We start from the raw sequence: 20,897 nt of genomic DNA on the forward strand, positions 1-20,897 counted from the left end.
AAGTACCATAGTTATAGTAATATATACTACCGTAGTTAAAGTAATATATACCACCGTGGTTATAGTAATATATACTGCCGTAGTTATAGTAATATATACCACCGTAGTTATAGTAATATATACCACCGTAGTTATAGTAATATATACCACCTTAGTTATAGTAATATATGCCACCTTAGTTATAGTAATATATACCACTGTAGTTATAGTAATATATACCACCGTAGTTATAGTAATATATACCACCGTAGTTATAGTAATATATACCACCGTAGTTATAGTAATATATGCCACCTTAGTTATAGTAATATATACTACCGTAGTTATAGTAATATATACTACCGTAGTTATAGTAATATATACTACCGTAGTTAAAGTATTGGAATTATTAGATAAAAAAAAGGAGAAAAGGGATGTTCATAGATGGTCAGGTGGGACAATGGATAGTTATCAATTCACTGATCGGACATGGAGATATAGGGGGTCACCTTCCTGACCACTCATGTTTTATATGGTTTCCTCTCACAAAGATGTTTTTTTCCCGTAGTTGTTGTAAAATAAATAAAAATAACTGATGTAAGACTTCATAGGAAAAAAAAGAAAAAAAGACATAATATATTGGCAGTAAATGAGGCAGAAAATGAAACGAGGCATTTTATGAAGGTTTTACTTTATCTTTTTTGCCAATACTCAGTCCTAGAACATAGGGCTATATATATTGAGCTAATTAAAGGCAATGGTATGATGGCTGAGTGAGAGTGACTGCTAGAACATATGGCTATATATATTGAGCTAATAAAAGGCAATTGTATGATGGCTGAGTGAGAGTGGCTGCTAGAACATATGGCTATATATATTGAGCTAATTAAAGGCAATGGTATGATGGCTGAGTGAGAGTGACTGCTAGAACATATGGCTATATATATTGAGCTAATAAAAGGCAATTGTATGATGGCTGAGTGAGAGTGACTGCTACAGCTTGTAAATTGTTGTGAATAAGTGCATTTTTAATTTCAAAGGAACTATGTGGAGATAAGAGAGATCACATGTTTGGCAGATCTGCATTAAGATTGTAATGCTGGCAGGAGTCGGCATACTGGTAGAGTGTGGAATCACTTGATGTATCTGTTGTATTTACACCACAGCCTGCTACTACAGCCTGTCTGTACCCAGGCCAGACATTTACAATGTTACCATTCAAATCTCATTTTTATGAACATATAAAGAACTTAAATCTAATTAATGAACTCAAAATCAATTTGTAATAAGATCAAAACCTGTGTTTAAATAGAAAATGTGTGTAAAATTTGTTTTCAAAACATCTTAATACGAAAGGTTTGAAGAAAATGTGTTTTCAAAAGATCAAATCCATGTTTAAAGGGATCGGCTTTATTTGTAAAGGATCAAATTTATGTGTAATAGAGAAAATCTATGTTTGATTAATCAAAGGTTTGTGTAAATTTGTATATAAGAGATTGCTATTAACTGATTGGCTGATTGATATAGTGATTGTGTTGATCTGATTGGCTGATCGATATGAGGATGTAATAATTTTATGACTTATGTGAACATATTACTACACATTGGCTGTTATATGAACACAGATTGAGGGCAGACAGACTTTGGAATCAGGCATTTTGCAAGAGAAAAAAAATACACATTGTCCTAGGCAAGAACATTTTTCTGTTCATTCAAGGAATAAAAACAGCACAAGTAGAACTAAGTTCTGGCAAGTTCATCTCTTTGCCCTTTGGGTGTTATTTGATATATTTTTTTTATACTTTTCTGAATAATGTATTTTAATTGACAGATGGTCATGATCAGTATAAGAAATATGCATTGGTGGCCATTATTTGCATGTGGTCAGTATATGAAGTGTTCATTGGTGGTCAGTATTAAAAGGTGGTCAGTATAGGAAGTGTTTTTTGTTAGTCAGTATTAAGAGGTGATCAGTATAGGAAGTGTGTATTGGTGGTCAGTTTTAAGAGGTGGTCAGTATAGGGAGTGTTTATTGGTGGTCAGTTTTAAGAGGTGGTCAGTACAGGGAGTATGTATTGGTGGTCAGTACTTACAGGTGGTCAGTATATGGAGTATGTGTTTACGGTCAGTATTTACAGGTGGTCAGTGTACGAATTATGTATGTGTGGTCAGTATTTACAGGTGGTCAGTATAGGTAGTGTTATTGATGGTCAGTATTACAGGTGGTCAGGGTAAGGAGTATGTATGTACAGGTGGTCAGTATAGGGAGTTGATCAGTAGTAGCCTTGCTAGCCTATGTAAACACAGGCTGTGGACTGGCTGGCCCTGCCAGTGGTATAGTGTATATATAGTGGAGGCTGTGGTAGCATCTTCTTAGCAGTGTGGGTTAGTGGAACAATCTCAGGGTGGCAGCAAGGACCAGCTGAAATACCAGTACAAACTTGTGCCTTCTTGAGCCTCCCCCACTATTCCCTGCTGAGATTATAGCCAATAGTGAACTCTAGGACCATATATCAGACGGTCTACCACAGGACTATCTAGTACCATTATCTACAGGAAGTGTGATAGCCAAGGTTTCCAGAAATCACAAATTATGAAACTGTTCTGTGTAGAATATCAAAGCGATATAGTTACAACCTTGCCGGTGGCTATACCGTTACCTTGTACCTTATAACAGTACACGTGTCTCGTGGCATACATGTTACCTCCACCTGTGTGGAATGATACAGTTTGGAATTGTATTGTTTAACATAGTTTTGGAGAGTTGAGTCTACGTCCACTGCTTGACTGGCTAGAATGTTTACCTTGTACCAGTCTTTATCCTAAGTGTCGGGAATGCAGGGAGTCTGATTGAATTCTGTTGTTTCAGTGGTGCTCATGGTTGGTATAAGACGGGTAGTTCTGCCTACACCCATATACACTGACAACATCGACATTTTACAGCAGAAAACATTTTAATCGTGTGTATTTGACAATATGGATAGTTATAGATCATCCTCAAGTTGATGAATACAGGAAAAACGTCAACAGAGGTAAGATGTTTTCAATTATTTCAAATATTAACCAATGCTCCAGGAAAAAGCCCCCTGCAGGTTTTGGAAGGGGTTGTCTACGAGGCAAAATTGGCTTACTATGTACGTCAAGGGTGACTGTACTTGAGATCGGAAGCATTTCTATTTTCTGTATGTGTCTCCATTGAAATAACCTACTGCTTTCTATAGCTATTTGGCTCCTTCCATATCTTGGACTAAAACTTATTAGGTCTTGCGTTTTCTTTCTTTCAACATAACTTTCTGTTTACGCATAGTTGCTCGGCTTGGATTTACCTGTCATATCTTTAAATATGGTGTCTTTGTTTGAAGTTGAATTTGAAATGATAATGAATTCTTAGGGATGTGTACTTGAGAACCTGATTTATTACCCAGGTCTTCACATGTTATTGTGGTACCGGTTTCCAGTTGACTTTTCTCCTTGTGAGATGGTTTAGGCGGATCAATATGCCTGGTATAGCTAAATGTCAGTTTGAAAGATGTACAGTAAAAACAAATACCTTAGAGACATTTCATGTAGAATAGGCCGATTTTCAGTTACAAAGGTTCAATAAATGTACAGATGTAAATATCTCTACCTTGCTGAAGTCTAAGGTAGCTTGCCTCCTCGTATTGTCTCGTGTCTCCTTTCCCTCAATCTATGTCACACTACCCATGTGTTCTATGCCCGCTTTTCCTGTTTCTGTTTGAGTCCATCTCATCATCTTCTGTGTCCCATCTCCTGCTTTCTGTCTCCATATCCCCGCTCTTTGTCCCTTTCCATCTCCATTTCTTTCTGTTTCTCTCTGACCCCCTTTTTCTGTGTCGCCACCAACCGACTGATTATCTATTTTCTACTTCAGATTAATTATGTCTTATCTCCTCACCCCAGTCTACTTCCCCACTCACTTTTCCCGATTTTTTTCATTTAATTCCTTGCCCGTCATCCCCTCTGTCACCCCAAATCTGTGAGTCATCTCGCCCCCTCACCCCTATTTCTCCACCCTGTTTACTTGTCCTCACTTCCTTCCACGTTCTCTCCTGTGCCCTCCCTCTGTCTCTAACACACATTATTCTTCCCATCACACATAAGGGGTTCTGTATGCAAGTAATTCATTAAGAGGTGTTTTATTGATCAACTCATTCACCCCTGAAATTTCATAATGAACTGTTCCAACCTTTGAATTGGAAGAGTTCAAATGCATCTTCAGTGAATGAGTTAATTAATGGAAGTTTTATGGTATATTACTAAATTACTACAAGTAATCACCTCGTCAATGGCATTCTGAAACTAATTATCAGAATTTTGTTTAACAAGAAACCTTTCATATGATGCACGATCTTGATTTAATCAAATCGGTGGATCTGAAGATTAAGATATCATAAGTATCCACATGCTTGAACACAAAGCAAACACATCAACCCTACACATCATTTGTCTTCTAACCTAAAAGCTTCACTGACATTTCAGTGTTTGTAATTGATCCCGTAATAAAATACATTTATAAAGCATTAATCCTCACTCGTAGCCAAATCATTACGGCAGCGGCAGTTCTGGAGGTGATTGGTTCGAAAATTATACAAACAGGCCTACTTACTCATTGTTAAATTACAAGATACTGTTAGATGATGTGAAAGTACTGTTTTCTGAATCAAATCGTTATCTAATCTAACCAAATCTTGCGATATCTACAAAAAAAAAATCATAGACCTAAAATTCATGATAAGATGTGTTTAGGTGTTGGGACTATGATATACGAAAGATGTGTTAGAATATCAAAATTTTACTTTCTACACAAACAATGTACGTATTAAACGAGTCGCAACTTTTCAAGACCAAATGGTCCCTTTGTCAAGCTAGGACTGTAGGGACCAGTCGGTCTTGAAATGTTGCGACACGTTTTATACGTACATCGTTTGTGTAGGAGTAAAACATATTTCTAAACTGATGAATCTTATTGAAGAAATGTGTTAGAATACATGACATATAGGTTAGCTGTCAATAACTTTACACTGATCGACACAAGACTGTCCCTGTCAGTACATATCTAGAGATGAACATCTTCAGGGAAGTCCATTGTTCTGCAGTAAGCTTGGGACGGTAAATAACCTCAGGTCATATCTTAACTCATTCACCCCTAAAGTCACATTTGAACCTTGCCAAATCAATGACTCAAGTCCAGTTTAAAAATGTAGGGGTGAATGAGTTAAGGATTAAATTTGACCTTGTTCACATAAGATTAGACTGACCCCTGTTACTAGAATATTGAATTATTCAGAGAGAAAAAAGAAAAAAACTAATAATTTTGATCACATGAATGTCTGTCTTATCCTAATTATAAGGTCTCTAACTAGGGGAGATAAGTCTGATCCTAAGGTCTCTAACTAGGGAAGATAAGTCTGATCCTAAGGTCTCTAACTAGGGGAGATGAGTCTGATCATAAGGTCTCTAACTAAGGGAGATAAGGCTGATCCTAAGGTCTCTAACTAGGGGAGATAAGCAAGTAGTAAAATGCAGTTGCAAAATTCTTCATAAAAACGTAAAGAGGCTGGTAGCCAGTCGAAAATAAAATCTTTAGATATCCTAAATTCTCGATAATAAACCTGATTTTAAAACAAGTTTTTAACTCATTCACTCTTGAAATTTCATATTGAATATTCCATTTTTTGAATTGGAAGAGTTCAAATGTGTCTTCAGGGGTGAATGTGTTAAAGAAAATATATATAACATTATATTTTCACATTCGAAAAATGAAGGACTTGAAAATAAATCATTGAAGGCTTACTGTTAGAATGACTTCATAGATATGACTACCTTGAAAGTAGGCTTGCTTAGAAAATAAACCTTGGGCTCCTTACGGAAAATGGAAATAAGCAGTGGCTTACTAGCGAGATTATAGGAAATGACAAAAGAACTTTTGGGTATACATATGAACATTGCTATTTTTTTACGTCAGCACAGATGTACATATGATATAATATCATACATAACACATTCATTTGAAAAATGTTGCTGACTGTCCAAATGGAATGATATAAAGTTGTGTCAACTGAAATTTACAGATTTATGTTATACAGATGGTTTAGTGGGAAAACAGTTGTTAAAGAAAACATGGTATGAATACAAAGAGATCTGATACTAAGTTAAATACTGTGCAGCAGGATATTTCTACGGGCGTGATATTTTCATGATTTCGTGGCCCCATAACGTGATCGTGAAAACACGATCCACAAAATAATATAAAAATTATAAAAATGAGCCCTAATGATATTTAGAATAGATTTTATCACACATCTAATGGTTTTGTTGATGATTTGTTTAACAAAATACATTTACTTAATGTTGCTCAATATACTGTAATAAAGCCTATTCATTTGACTGTTTGTCACTTTAAAACACCACAAAAATTTAGTTCCTTCACAAGTCTAGATCGCAAAATTAAAACCTGTATAAATTCAGTTTTCGAATTTGGGTTAAAATCTCGAAATTTTTAACCCACATAAATAATACGGTATACTGTATTTGTGATCTACGCACTCATTATCTGTTAACAGATGTGTGTCTATATTGTATCAAAGAAATAATTATTACATTCGTAAAATGATCTTTAGAGCTCCTAAAAGTGATGAAAGTGCAAAAGATCTGTTGTTTAGCATTATATATGATACTGTAAGACTAGTGTACAATTGATGTATAATGAAAATAGGCAGTTTATGATTCATTTACAGGTCTATGGTTATATTTGTGAACCTTGTGAATTAATCAAATTGACAGAGGGATCCTGTTTTACTATTAGTGTACATTTGTAAGGATATAATTGGCAGTTACCGGTTCATTCTGAGGTGTAATTTATCCTTTAGAATCCTTAGATCATGCGATAACTGCAATTGACTAAAAGATTGCAAATTATACCGTAGGTTTTACAGCATCCTAATAGAGCCCCAACAAGACCTGGAGTAAGGTGTATTTGATACAGGAGCAATTAGGTTTGTAGTAACCCAGGCCTGCCTCCTATTGAATGACTTAACGAAATCTAGGAACCCAGCGTAAAAGCACAGATATTCTTACTAAAGGTTGTTGGCCTTTCTTACCGATGCCAATTACAAACCCAAATCCATTGTATTAGGTGTTCAGCGGTATACAAGCTTGGTCTGTAAAGGATTGTATTTAGTGGTACGTATACATGTCTACAGCTCTTATTGAACGCTGTAGGTAGTACTGCCACAATTGAGGAACCAAATACTGACCAGCGCTTGGTTAACTTCTACAAGTCTTGAGTCAATATGTGTTGAAAGATCCATGTACCACTGCCAAAAATTGTAGCTAAGTGTTAGAAACTGTCTTTTCCGGTTTGGATAGGCCAGTCTGGTCTACCTGTTGTGTGGATAGGCCAGTCTGGTCTACCTGTTGTGTGGATAGGCCAGTCTGGTCTACCTGTTGTGTGGATAGGTTAATCTGGTTAACCCATTGTGTAGATAAGTCAATCTGGTCTACCTATTGTGTGGATAAGTCAATCTGGTCTACCTATTGTGTGGATAGGTTAATCTGGTCTACCTATTGTGTGGATAAGTTAATCTGGTCTACCTATTGTGAAGATAGGTCAATCTGGTCTACCTATTGTGTGGATAGGTCAATCTGGTCTACCTATTGGGTGGATAAGTCAATCTGGTCTACCTATTGTGTAGATAGATCAATCTGTTCTACCTATTGTGTAGATAAGTCAATTTGGTCTACCTATTGTGTAGATAGATCAATCTGGTCTACCTGTTGTGTGGATAGGTCCATCTGGTCTACCTGTTGAGTGGATAGGTCAATCTGGTCTACCTATTGGGTGGATAAGTCAATCTGGTCTACTTATTGTGTAGATAGATCAATCTGCTCTACCTATTGTGTAGATAGGTCGATCTGGTTTATCTATTGTGTTGATAGGTCCATCTGGTCTACCCGTTGTGTGGATAGGTCAATCTGGTTTATCTATTGTGTTGATAGGTCCATCTGGTCTACCCGTTGTGTGGATAGGTCAATCTGGGCTACCTATTGTGTAGATAGGTAGACCAGATTGACCTATCCACACAATCTGGTCTACCTATTGTGAAGATAGGTCCATCTGGTCTACCTATTGTGGTGATAGGTCCATCTGGTCTACCTGTTGTGTGGATAGGTCAATCTGGTCTACCTATTGTGTAGATAGGTCAATCTGGTTTATCTATTGTGTTGATGGGTCCATCTGGTCTACCTATTGTGGTGATAGATCAATCTGATCTACCTATTGTGAAGATAGGTCAATCTGGTCTACCTATTGTGGTGATAGGTCCATCTGGTCTACCTGTTGTGTGGATAGGTCCATCTGGTCTACCTATTGGGAAGATATGTCAATTTGGTCTACCTATTTTGTAGATAGATCAATCTGGTCTACCTATTGTGGTGATAGGTCAATCTGGTCTACCTATTGTGTTGATAGGTCAATCTGGTCTACCTATTGTGTGAATAGATCAATATGGTCTACCTATTGTGGTGATAGGTCAATCTGGTCTACCTATTGTGTAGATAGATCAATCTAGTCTAAATGTTGTGTGGATAGGTCAATTTGGACAACATATTGTGTCGATAGATCAATCTGGTCTACCTATTGTGTAGATAGGTCAATCTGATCTACCTATTGTGTGGATAGGTTAATCTGGGCTACCTATTGTGTGGATGGGTCCATCTGGTCTACCTATTGTGTGGATAGGTTAATCTGGTCTACCCATTGTGTGGATAGATCAATCTGGTCTACCTATTGTGTGAATAGATCAATATGGTCTACCTATTGTGGTGATAGGTCAATCTGGTCTACCTATTGTGTTGATAGGTCAATCTGGTCTACCTATTGTGTGGATAGGTCCATCTGATCTACCTATTGTGAAGATAGGACCATCTGGTCTACCTATTGTGAAGATAGGTCCATCTGTCTACCTATTGTGAAGATAGGTCCATCTGGTCTCCCTATTGTGAAGATAGGTCCATCTGGTCTGCCTATTGTGAAGATAGGTCCATCTGGTCTACCTATTGTAAAGATAGGTCCATCTGGTCTACCTATTGGGAAGATAGGTCCATCTGGTCTACCTATTGGGAAGATATGTCAATCTGGTCTACCTATTGTGTAGATAGGTCAATCTGGTCTACCTGTTGTGTGGATAGGTCCATCTGGTCTTCCTATTGGGAAGATATGTCAATTTGGTCTACCTATTGCGTAGATAGATCAATCTGGTCTACCTATTGTGGTGATAGATCAATCTGAACTACCTATTGTGAAGATAGGTCAATCTGGTCTACCTATTGGGAAGATATGTCAATCTGGTCTACCTATTGTGTAGATAGATCAATCTGGTCTTCCTATTGTGTAGATAGGTCAATCTGATCTACCTATTGTGAAGATAGGTTAATCTGGTCTACCTATTGTGAAGATAGGTCCATCTGTCTACCTATTGTGAAGATAGGTCCATCTGTCTACCTATTGTGAAGATAGGTCCATCTGTCTACCTATTGTGAAGATAGGTCCATCTGGTCTACCTATTGGGAAGATATGTCAATCTGGTCTACCTATTGTGTAGATAGGTCCATCTGATCTACCTATTGTGAAGATAGGTCCATCTGGTCTACCTATTGTGTAGATAGGTCAATTTGTTTATCTATTGTGTAAATAGGTCAATCTGGTTTATCTATTGTGTGGATGGGTCCATCTGGTCTACCTATTGTGTGGATAGGTCCATCTGATCTACCTATTGTGAAGATAGGTCCATCTGGTCTACCTATTGTGAAGATAGGTCCATCTGGTCTACCTATTGTGAAGATAGGTCCATCTGGTCTACCTATTGGGAAGATATGTCAATCTGGTCTACCTATTGTGTAGATAGATCAATCTAGTCTAAATGTTGTGTGGATAGGTCAATTTGGACAACATATTGTGTCGATAGATCAATCTGGTCTACCTATTGTGTAGATAGATCAATTTGGTCTACCTATTGTGTGAATAGGTCAATCTGGTCTACCTTTTGTGTGAATAGGTCAATCTGGTCAACAAATTGTGTCGATAGATCAATCTGGTCTACCTATTGTGTAGGTAGATTAATTTGGTCTTCCTATTGTGTAGATAGGTCAATCTGGTCTACCTATTGTGTAGAAAAGTCAATCTGGTCTACCTATTGTGTGGATAGGTTAATCTGGTCTACCCATTGTGTGGATAGATCAATCTGGTCTACCTATTGTGTAGATAGATCAATCTGGTCTACCTATTGTGTAGAAAAGTCAATCTGGTCTACCTATCGTGAAGATAAGTCAATCTGGTCCTATTGTGTAGATATATCAATCTGGTCTACGTATTGTGGGGATAGATCAATCTGGGCTACCTATTGGGGAGATAGTTCAATCTGGTCGACCGATTGTGTAGATAGGTCAATATGGTCTACCTATTGTGTGGATAGGTCAAGTTGGTCTTCCTATTGTGTAGAAAAGTTAATCTGGTCTACCCATTGTGTTGATAGATCAATCTGGTCGACCTATTGTGTAGATTGACCTATCTAAACAATAGGTAGACCAGATTTACCTATCTACACAATAGTAAGACCAGATTGATCTATCCACACAATCTGGTCTACCTATTGTGTAGATAGGTCAATCTGGTCTACCTGTTGTGGTGATAGGTCAATCTGGTCTACCTATTGTGTGGATAGATCAATCTGGTCTACCTATTGTGTAGATAGGTCAATCTGGTCTACCTGTTGTGTAGATAGGTCAATCTGGTCTACCTATTGTGGTGATAGATCAATCTGGTCTACCTATTGTGTGGATAGGTCAATCTGGTCTACCTATTGTGTAGATAGATCAATCTGGTCTACCTGTTGTGTGGATAGGTCAATCTGGTCTACCTGTTGTGTGGATAGGTCAATCTGGTCTACCTGTTGTGGTGATAGGTCAATCTGGTCTACCTATTGTGTGGATAGATCAATCTGGTCTACCTATTGTGTAGATAGATCAATCTGGTCTACCTGTTGTGTGGATGGGTCAATCTGGTCTACCTGTTGTGTGGATAGGTCAAGTTGGTCTACCTATTGTGTAGATAGGTCAATCTGGTCTACCTGTTGTGTAGATAAATCAATCTGGTCTACCTATTGTGGTGATAGGTCAATCTGGTCTACCTATTGTGTGGATAGGTCAATCTGGTCTACCTATTATGTGGATAGGTTCATCTGGTCTACCTATTGTGTGGATAGGTCCATCTGGTCTACCTATTGTGTGGAATCAAATAGAAGACCATAAAAATCACGACATTCCCTACAGGTCGTCACACTTCTCAGAATGCTTCATTGATACCGCACATGATTGCATTATATCGGGACACTAGGAGAGAAATGGTAAATAGATTTGATTTGTATAGCAACCTACAACTACTGACTTGTTTAGTGAGTGAGGTATGTTGATGGACCCAGAGAGTGTGTTAACCCTATAAATATCTTTACACCTAATACATACTGTGACATCTAGAGGTGAATGCTCGGAGGAGTGAATGTAGTATCCCCCTGATATCCTAGCTATTGTACAACTAGTGATCTGGTATATACACGTATGGATAATAGATATATTTATGAACCTAAGTCAACTGTAAATCTAACTTCCGATAGAAAAGAATTGGAGTTACATAGAGTATATACATCCAAGTCAAAACATTACCAGACACAGTATGTACTGTACCAGAGTAAGAATTTCCATTCAAGAGAAACAAGCTAAGTTTCGTATTGTTTATATACATTTAAGCAGTCTTACGTTGCGTGGGCAATATATCTCTGATTTAACAATCTTCACATGTCTTGCAAATTAAAAACCCGAAAGAGGTTTTTTTTCAGTGTAATGGCCGTAACAGAATTACAGGTAACAGTACATCTTTGTTAAAAGGTCAAAATTTAAAATTTGAAGATTTCAAATTTTTGAAATTTTAATGTAAAATAGCCAATTGAAGGGATGGGACGCTGCCTTGAACTAGAAAAAGAATTGGTGGGATTTACCAGGGATGGGGCGGTTATTAGATTGAACGGGGGTTCTTCATCACCATTTTAGTAATTATAGGTGGGTTTCGGCTTGTTTTATAACCCTCTAGAGGTTTTACATACAGATTTTAGTGTTATGATTGGTTTTCTCTCCTATTTTTGGGTTATATGGGGAAACTGAAATAGACACATACCACTATTTTACTGTTGAGTAAGGTAGTCTTTCTAGTCAACGTCAGAAACAGCTGGCATTAAGTTCAATATTATACAGATCTGGAGAGTCGGTTACTACCGACCTAGTCTATTGTCGGAAACTCTATAAACAGATAAAACTTCTAAACAACTTTTCAACTCGTAAAACATTTTGAAACCGAATAAAATGTCTCAAAATTGACAGTTTGTATTAACATAGTTGGCAGTGATGATTGTTTAAGCTGATTTTACATTTATTACCGAAAAATGATGAGCAAAGGTCGGGCTGGCAGCAGAAAGTGGACTAAAAATAGGTTTGCTCATCATTTATTTGATGACATCTCATTACTTTTAATGATAAGTTGGCAAGGACGGCACACTAACACAGTCACAATTTATAATTACACTGTCCCATATTTCATGGTCCCATCTTATACTTTCTCATCTTACACTTTCTCATCTTACACTGTCATATCTTACACTGTCACATCTTACACTGTCATATCTTACACTGTCACATCTTACATTGTCACATCATACTCCCCCATCTTACACTGTCACATCTTACACTGTCACATCATACTCCCCCATCTTACACTGTCACATCTTACACTGTCACATCTTACACTGTCACATCATACTCCCCCATCTTACACTGTCACATCTTACACTGTCACATCATACTCCCCCATCTTACACTGTCACATCTTACACTGTCATATCTTACAATGTCACATCTTACATTGTCACATCATACTCCATCTTACATCGTCACATCTTACACTGTCATATCTTACACTGTCATATCTTACGCTGTTGCATCTTACATTGTCACATCATACTCCCCCATCTTACACTGTCATATCTTACACCATCATATCTTACACTGTCACATCTTACATTGTCACATCTTATACTGTCACATCTTACACTTTCACATCTTACATTGTCACATCATACTCCCCATCTTACACTGTCACATCTTAAACTGTCATATCTGACAGTCATATCTTACATTGTCACATCATACTCCCCCATCTTACACTGTCATATCTTACACTGTCACATCTTACAATGTCATATCTTACACTGTCACATCTTACACTGTCACATCTTACACTGTCATATATTACACCATCATATCTTACACTGTCACATCTTATAATGTCACATCTCACGCTGTCACATCTTACACTGTCACATCTTACACTGTCATATCTTACACCGTCAAAGCTTACTTTTTACATCATTTACTGTCACATTTCAGTATTCACTACATTAATGTATAGTGTTCAAGCTAGATTTAGTGTTCAATATATATCTTGTATCGGTGATATATACTTGTTCATAAAACTTGAATGCCATAAATCGTGTCACCCCCCAGCATCTGAGAGTTTGGCTTCCCACAGCAGGCAGTTGTTGAGTAGGGCAGCTGAGACGTGGTTTTGAGCAGGCCACTGATGGTGATGGAGAAGCTGGTAGGAAAGGTTAGAGGTACAAACATTGATTTCTCCTCTCCATTTTCTGTGTGACGTGGGTGAAGATTTAGCCTGATATCACTGTACTCAGCAGTCTGTTTCATCCACCAGGACTCGGGACTCCTCTATATGCCAAAAGGTGTGCAGATATTTAAGGAAAACTTCCATTAATGTAATTAGTGTGGCCTGTGGTTTTATTTTGCTGGTTAATTTTAATCTATCTATATTTGTATTACTTATGACAGGTGTTCATGTTATTCCATATATATACTGAATGATCTGTGATTAATTTCAGACCCTGAAGAAATTCTATATAATACACACTCTGTCTGTCTGTGTGTGTGTGTGTGTGTGTGTGATTAATTTAATACACACACTCTGTGTATATGTATATATTGTAACATATTCTGGATGTAATCAACCAAGAGGGGGAAATCATGAGAAGAAAATCTATGTATACATAATCGGGGCCTAAGAGCTGACAAGTGAAGTGTGCTGATTTGCTGAGAAATACAAAGGTCACCTTCAGTAATTATCAGAATCATTCACAAAGTATGTACAAATTCAAGACAAAAACGCTTATTTCTCATTCAATACCAAGATAAGTAAACTTGACCATGACAACGTCGTGCTGGATTTACTGGCTTAATCAAAGTTACGGTGACTGGTTTCAACACATTAGATGTGTTTTCATCAGAACAGATTTTAAATATAAACAGTTGAGCTATAACCAATACCAAAGTAAAGTAATTATTTCTACTTCATTTTCAACATTGAAAAATTACTTTATTACAATTCAGGTGACAGTTAAGGCCCATGGGCCTCTTGTTTACAAGAGTTATGTACCTTTCTCTGTTTTTATTTATACAGTTTATTTTGTCCAAAGTACTTCTACTTACCTTCGTGATGTATATTTAAGAAACCTGCCAGATACAGTTTAAGTACCTTTTGGAGTTGTGTGATCGATGGTTGTAATGCTACCTTTTGAAAAGATTTCTGATTTATTTCTTGTCAGAATGTCGGTATAATCTCGCCTATTGCTAATTCTTTGAACTGCATAACAATCAAATCAAAATTTTCCAATTTTAAACTTCTTAAATTTACTAAAAGGAAATCCAATGTGGTTGAACCCATTTTGTGGAATTGTTTGTGCTGCTGAGCATGGAGATGATTTGATACTTCTGTCAAAACATGCTACAAGAAGTATTACATGAAGAATTTTTACTTGTAAAAGGAAATATTTAGATGCTTTAATTAGCTGACGACCAGAAATACAATACTTTGTTATAATTGCATAAGACTTCTCTCTTCTAACTGTTTCACCATATAAGGATTTTTCTACTTGAAGATTATGAAAATTTATAACATATGTATGATCATAAAACATTGATGCACTACAACAGATTTGTTACAAAAATGGATATTTTCAGGATTGGTTATTTGTGTAAAATTAAAATGTAATGTTTTGAAGAATTTTAAGATATCGGTAGTGTTCTGGAGAAGGAGGTAGAAGAATTTTAAGATATCGGTAATGTTCTGGAGAGGGAGGTAGAAGAATTTTAAGATATCGGTAGTGTTCTGGAGAGGGAGGAAGAAAAATTTTAAGATATTGGTATAGTGTTCTGGAGAAGGAGGTAGAAGAATTTTAAGAAATCGGTAGTGTTCTGGAGAGGGAGGTAGAAGAATTTTAAGATATCGGTATAGTGTTCTGGAGAGGGAGGTGGCATATTAGAATTAGGGGCTTTATATAACCGAGCTAGAACTGGTAAAGGATTATGCTAGATTTCAACAATTTCTCTAGGTTACTAAGTACCTACAATGTAGGGGTACAAGGTCTCTAAAATGTATCAAATATACCAACATATCTAAAATTCAGTGGGAACACTGATTGGTGCACTGCAGAAGGGGGACAGGAAGTGATAAAACAAGGCTACATTGGTTCTGTAGTGATGTCAGCGGACAACATCACAGGCCCAAGGAAATGTCACATCTAACAGGGCTGACACAAAGTAGGTCTTACATGGACCAGGAACTCCGAGAACAACAACTGGAAATGTAGCTTAACTACTGTCAAGGTCATGATTTAGGAGAAGTTTAATTCCTACAGTTGTCGTTAAGATACAAACATGGATGACGAGTTCGTAATTTGTCCGTCTGCAGTAAGAAAATATCAACATAGACCGGTATATATATATTTCATTTTTCACTAAAGATTAGAAGAGTTGTTGGTATTTAAAAAGAATGTGGATAATAATTAATTCATTAGAAACATGTTCTGACTAAGGTATTAGATCAGAGCTTAACATCAGCAAGTTTATGTGTGTGGAAGTTTTGGATAGTAAAATAGGCTTTGTTTAATTTCACAACTCAAGTGCCTATGTACATTTTCAAAAGGGGAAAAAAAAGGTAAATTTTCCTATGACTGATGGGAGTTGGGAGGATGGAAAAAAGTACTTGTATATGTATATATGGTGTTGTCCTGGAATTGAAATAAATACAGGAAAAGGTAAAATCATGTAAAAACTTACTGAGTGGCCGTCAGCTCATCGTTGACCTATTTGCTGAAGCTTTTATGTGTTACCAAAACGAAAAGTTTCAAAACGAAAATGTTGTTTAGATTTGGAAATAACAGGTAGATTTTTTTTTTACAGTACATTCAAGGAAATGGAAATGTTCCAGAATCTCAGCAGCAAAAGATCAGACTTTAAGTTCTAAGATATGTTGATGATTTTCTGTTTCTATAAATTGTTGTCTTGGGTATTCACAGGGGAACTGTTCCTTCATGGTAAGTACCGGGCAATGCTGTATTGTTATACAATTTACACCTGACCAATGTCCAGTGGCTTGATCTCCCCTGATGACCAGTGGTCATTAGAATACACATTTGATACTGAACAGTTATCCACTTTCCCACAGATATTATTCCATCAAATAATTATATATTTGCTTTGCTATTTCAACCAAACTGTCCTTTTTGCCTTTTTCTTTCATTTCATGGTCCTAATGACCTCTTTTGTGTTGATGGTTCATTAAGATGCTAATAATGGTAATAATAATAATACTGTTTTCTTATTGATAATTCAAGGTTGAAATGGCAAGGTAAAATAGCAGATGAACAAGTTTGTTGAGGTGACCTTTTGGTCTCTACGATGACTTATAAGTCAATAAATTGACCTTGAGGTTACTGAAATGACCTCAAGGTCATTAAAACAACTAATGGTTTACTGAGGTGACTTGTGAATCGCAGTCATAAACCAAGGGTTACTGTAGTGACCTACGGTTTAATCAAATGACCTTTTCGTCACTGACATGACCTTATGATTGTGATCTAGGGTCGTTTGAGGTGACCTTTGTATTGCTGACATGACCTAATGGTTGTAATCTAGGGGCGTTTGAGGTGACCTTTGGATTGCTGACATGACCTAATGGTTGTAATCTAGGGTCATTTGAGGTGACCTTTTCGTCACTGACATGACCTAATGGTTGTGATCCAGGGTCGTTTGAGGTGACCTTTGGATTGCTGACATGACCTAATGGTTGTAATCTAGGGTTGTTTGAGGTGACCTTTGGATTGCTGACATGACCTAATGGTTGTGATCTAGGGTCGTTTGAGGTGACCTTTGGATCCCTGACATGACATTGGAGTCACCGAAGTGACCAAGGATTCACATGATACTACCTAAGGGCCATTGATGTGACCTAGGATTCACATGATACTACCTGAGGGCCATTGATGTGGCCTAGGGTTCGCATGATACTACCTAAGGGCCATTGATGTGACCTAGGGTTCACATGATACTACCTAAGGGCCATTGATGTGACCTAGGGTTCACATGATACTACCTAAGGGCCATTGATGTGACCTAGGGTTCACATGATACTACCTAAGGGCCATTGATGTGACCTAGGGTTCACATGATACTACCTAAGGGCCATTGATGTGACCTAGGGTTCACATGATACTACCTAAGGGCCATTGATGTGACCTAGGGTTCACATGATACTACCTAAGGGCCATTGATGTGACCTAGGGTTCACATGATACTACCTAAGGGCCATTGATGTGACCTAGGGTTCACAAGGGTTTGGTCACCTACCACTGGACATATATGTAGAAGCTGATGATTTTTGCGATATTGTTTAATATAGGAAATACATCCCAAAAGTACCACATAGAATAAACCAATCATCTCCTCTCCTTCAAATAAACAAAACGTGCTCAAAGCTTCAAATTTTGTATACGATACCCGATCTATATATTCTGCAATAAGATAAAGTATGCTGATAATAATTGTTACTGGTGGTATAAAACATTCGAAACTTTAACCTGCAGTAAAGTAATTATTCAAGCAGAAAAGTAATCTAGAATATTGTATTTAAGCTTATGCTATTTCAGAAATACTTTTTGAATTATTATGAAATTTCCAAAATATTTACAGACATTGTATAAATCATTGTGAAGCCCTGAATGCCGTTTTGTAAAGGGAGATAACTGGTTCCTTGCTATGTACCTGCTTCAACTGCCCTAGGGTGGAACCATCTACCTGGCCCTGGACATCAGTCGTGTGGTTTGTTGTGGTGTTGAGCTACCATGTGTTGTAAATGTAAATATTTCACCAATGTCCAGTCTCAGTTAATTGACCACTGGTCATTTTTCACATCAAACACATTTTGCAAGTCCTAGAAGAATCAGACATTGTAGTAAAGGCATGCATTGTGACATCCTTGATACTACAGGTGTTACGCTCTGACTTTCACTCTCTGCACCCCTGAAATATGTCGTAGCAAAATTGAAGGCACATGACTAGCTATATCATTGGTCTCGCCTGACCAATTGCTAGGCTGATATCTGTCCTTAACAGAGGAGTGACACCCGAGTTTAAAACCAGACAATGTTATCATTATTCTTTTGATGTATATCAAAGGATCACACTACCCGTAGTCTTCTCATCTCATCCACAATGTGGTGCATACTGAGACTTCAATTTTGTCATGACATATTCCAGGGGTGCAAAGAGCAAAAGTTAGTGCAACTCCTGGAGTGTTGAGGATGATGGTTGTGTAACCTGGAGTTCACCATTTCCAGTCGGCATTCATATTGGGTATGAATCGTCATTGGACGGCGTTCAGCTTGGACACCAGCAGTATTTGTTTGACAGGTCTTGATGAGAAATAAATCAAAAAATCAAAAAAAAACTACAGATGTACTACACTGGATAAAGCTGGTGGAATATTCGCATTTCGTAACAGGTTAGAGGTGGAGATAGGATAGCTGTAGGCTTTAGATTGATATTTAAATAGTAGGCTGGGTATAAATATACTATGTCTATGATGTAAAGAATGTATTTTATCTACACAATTCAGTTCATTTGTAGGCTTTTATGAATTCGTTTTTTTGTGAAAATCACTTTTTTCAATTTTTATTTTACTTCCTTTTCGACTATGTTGTTATTTTATTTTTTATTTTTTTGTACATTTTTAATTTTGTTTATTTTTGTTGGAAATATTTAGTGAGTTTGAATGTTGTTTCGTTCATTTTACATGTTTTATCCGTTCTTTGTTGAGCTTCATTTGGGTTTTTTGTTGGTGTTTTTCTACTTTTGCATGTTTTTTTATGCTTTTACTGCATGTAGTGTCGAACACCGTGGTGGTTTGTTTTGATTTTGTTTTTGAAAATGATTTCATTTGTTTTAAAGATGTGTTGAAAATTGAAAATTTTGTAGTCCATAATTTTTCATAACATATTAAAATGGAAAAGAAATCTCAAATAATTGTTTTAATGTTTATTCTGATATCTTACATTTATCAGTTTGTCTTATTATTCAGTTGTTAATTATCATAATTGATAAACATGATATAGTTTTATGTTTTTTTCCTAAAATTTTGTTGAACTTTAAACATAGTGTGGACTTTGCATACTTTCTATTCTCATTCCGTCATACAGATGTTTGCTTGCATCAGGTTTTAAGTTAGTTGATGGTTGCTGGTTAAATTTCATAATGTCTTAGCCATAATTGTTTTAATTTGATTGTTAATGGAAAAAAGATTATGTGATTGTCTTCTGAAGTAATGCTGTGCAGTGAAGAAACTTATCCGGTTTGTTATTGGGGTTTACAGACTAAATGTAAAAGATTTGTCTGAAAAAAACACCTTAATCATGTTCACTTTGTGGTTAAGAGACTGAATGTACAGAATTTGTCTGGAAGGAAACTTATTCTGTTCGCTACGAGAGCTAAGAGACTGAATTTAAAACAATTGTCTTGAAAAAAACTTAATCATGTTTACTTTGGGGATTAAGAGACTGAATGTACAAAACGTATCTGAAAAGAAACTTATCCTGTGGGCTTTAAAACACTGAATGTAAAACATCTTTCAGTATCTTTAAAAAGATGCCAGTCTCTCACAGATACTTCCCACGAAGCCACTATCTTTTTGTGCAGTTTGGTAGACTGGAACAATCAATATACAACAAACTTTGAGCCTGTTTCATACATAAGACTTGAACCTATTTGACTTAATAAATGCCCTGGACACTTAATGATTTGGGGAAAAATAAATGGTAGCTGAACTTCCCTAAATTCTCAAAGAAATAAAAAGCTAAGTTGATAAATTATGGTGAAGGAATGCGACACTAAGATGACAAAAAAGGATAGAGGGGCGCTTATAACAGACGGAACAATTATTAGATCAAATATGGAAATTGGATCTTATTTAACATCTTCCTACCAAAAAAAAAAGTGGATTTTTTGTAGTTGAAAAAAAAAGAACTTTAATTTAATTGTTTCTGCAAAATAATGTGAATATTCATAACTGTCCATATATAACCTTAAGTACCTGTCATCATTGATGTATAATCTGTAAATTGTTAGCCTAGTTTATGACCTGTCATCATTGATGTATAATCTGTAAATTGCTAGCCTAGTTTCTGACCTGTCATCATTGATGTATAATCTGTAAATTGCTGCTGCTGTCTGTTATAAATACTTGACATATTGGAATGAATGGGTGGTTAAGGCATCTGACATTCTGCTACCACTAGCCCTCCACCACTGGGTCGCGGGTTCGAGCACTACGTGGGGAAGTCGACAGATCTTGGCCGTATGTCTGTTGTTTTTCTCCGAGAACTCCGGCTTTCCTCCACCACCAAAACCTGGCTCGTCCTTAAATGACAAAAGCTGTTAACGGGACGTAAATC

At 36.8% G+C, this 20,897-nt stretch overlaps 1 protein-coding gene across 2 annotated transcripts in view; it reads left to right on the forward strand.

Moving 5' to 3' along the window:
* Nucleotides 1-20,897, forward strand: part of LOC110465911 (diacylglycerol kinase delta-like) — a 142,302-nt gene that overhangs the window by 60,541 nt on the left and 60,864 nt on the right. Inside the window, exon 6 of one of the 2 annotated variants that reach the window (XM_021522069.1) lies at nucleotides 16,470-16,487. The exons of the other annotated variant lie outside the window; for it this stretch is intronic. Within the exon in view, the coding sequence (XP_021377744.1) occupies nucleotides 16,470-16,487 (18 nt within the window). The remainder of the gene's footprint in view (nucleotides 1-16,469; nucleotides 16,488-20,897) is intronic. 2 annotated transcript variants of the gene reach the window in all.

The sequence above is a fragment of the Mizuhopecten yessoensis genome, unplaced genomic scaffold (assembly GCF_002113885.1).
Source record: "Mizuhopecten yessoensis strain PY_sf001 unplaced genomic scaffold, ASM211388v2 scaffold11105, whole genome shotgun sequence".
NCBI lineage: Eukaryota > Metazoa > Mollusca > Bivalvia > Pectinida > Pectinidae > Mizuhopecten > Mizuhopecten yessoensis.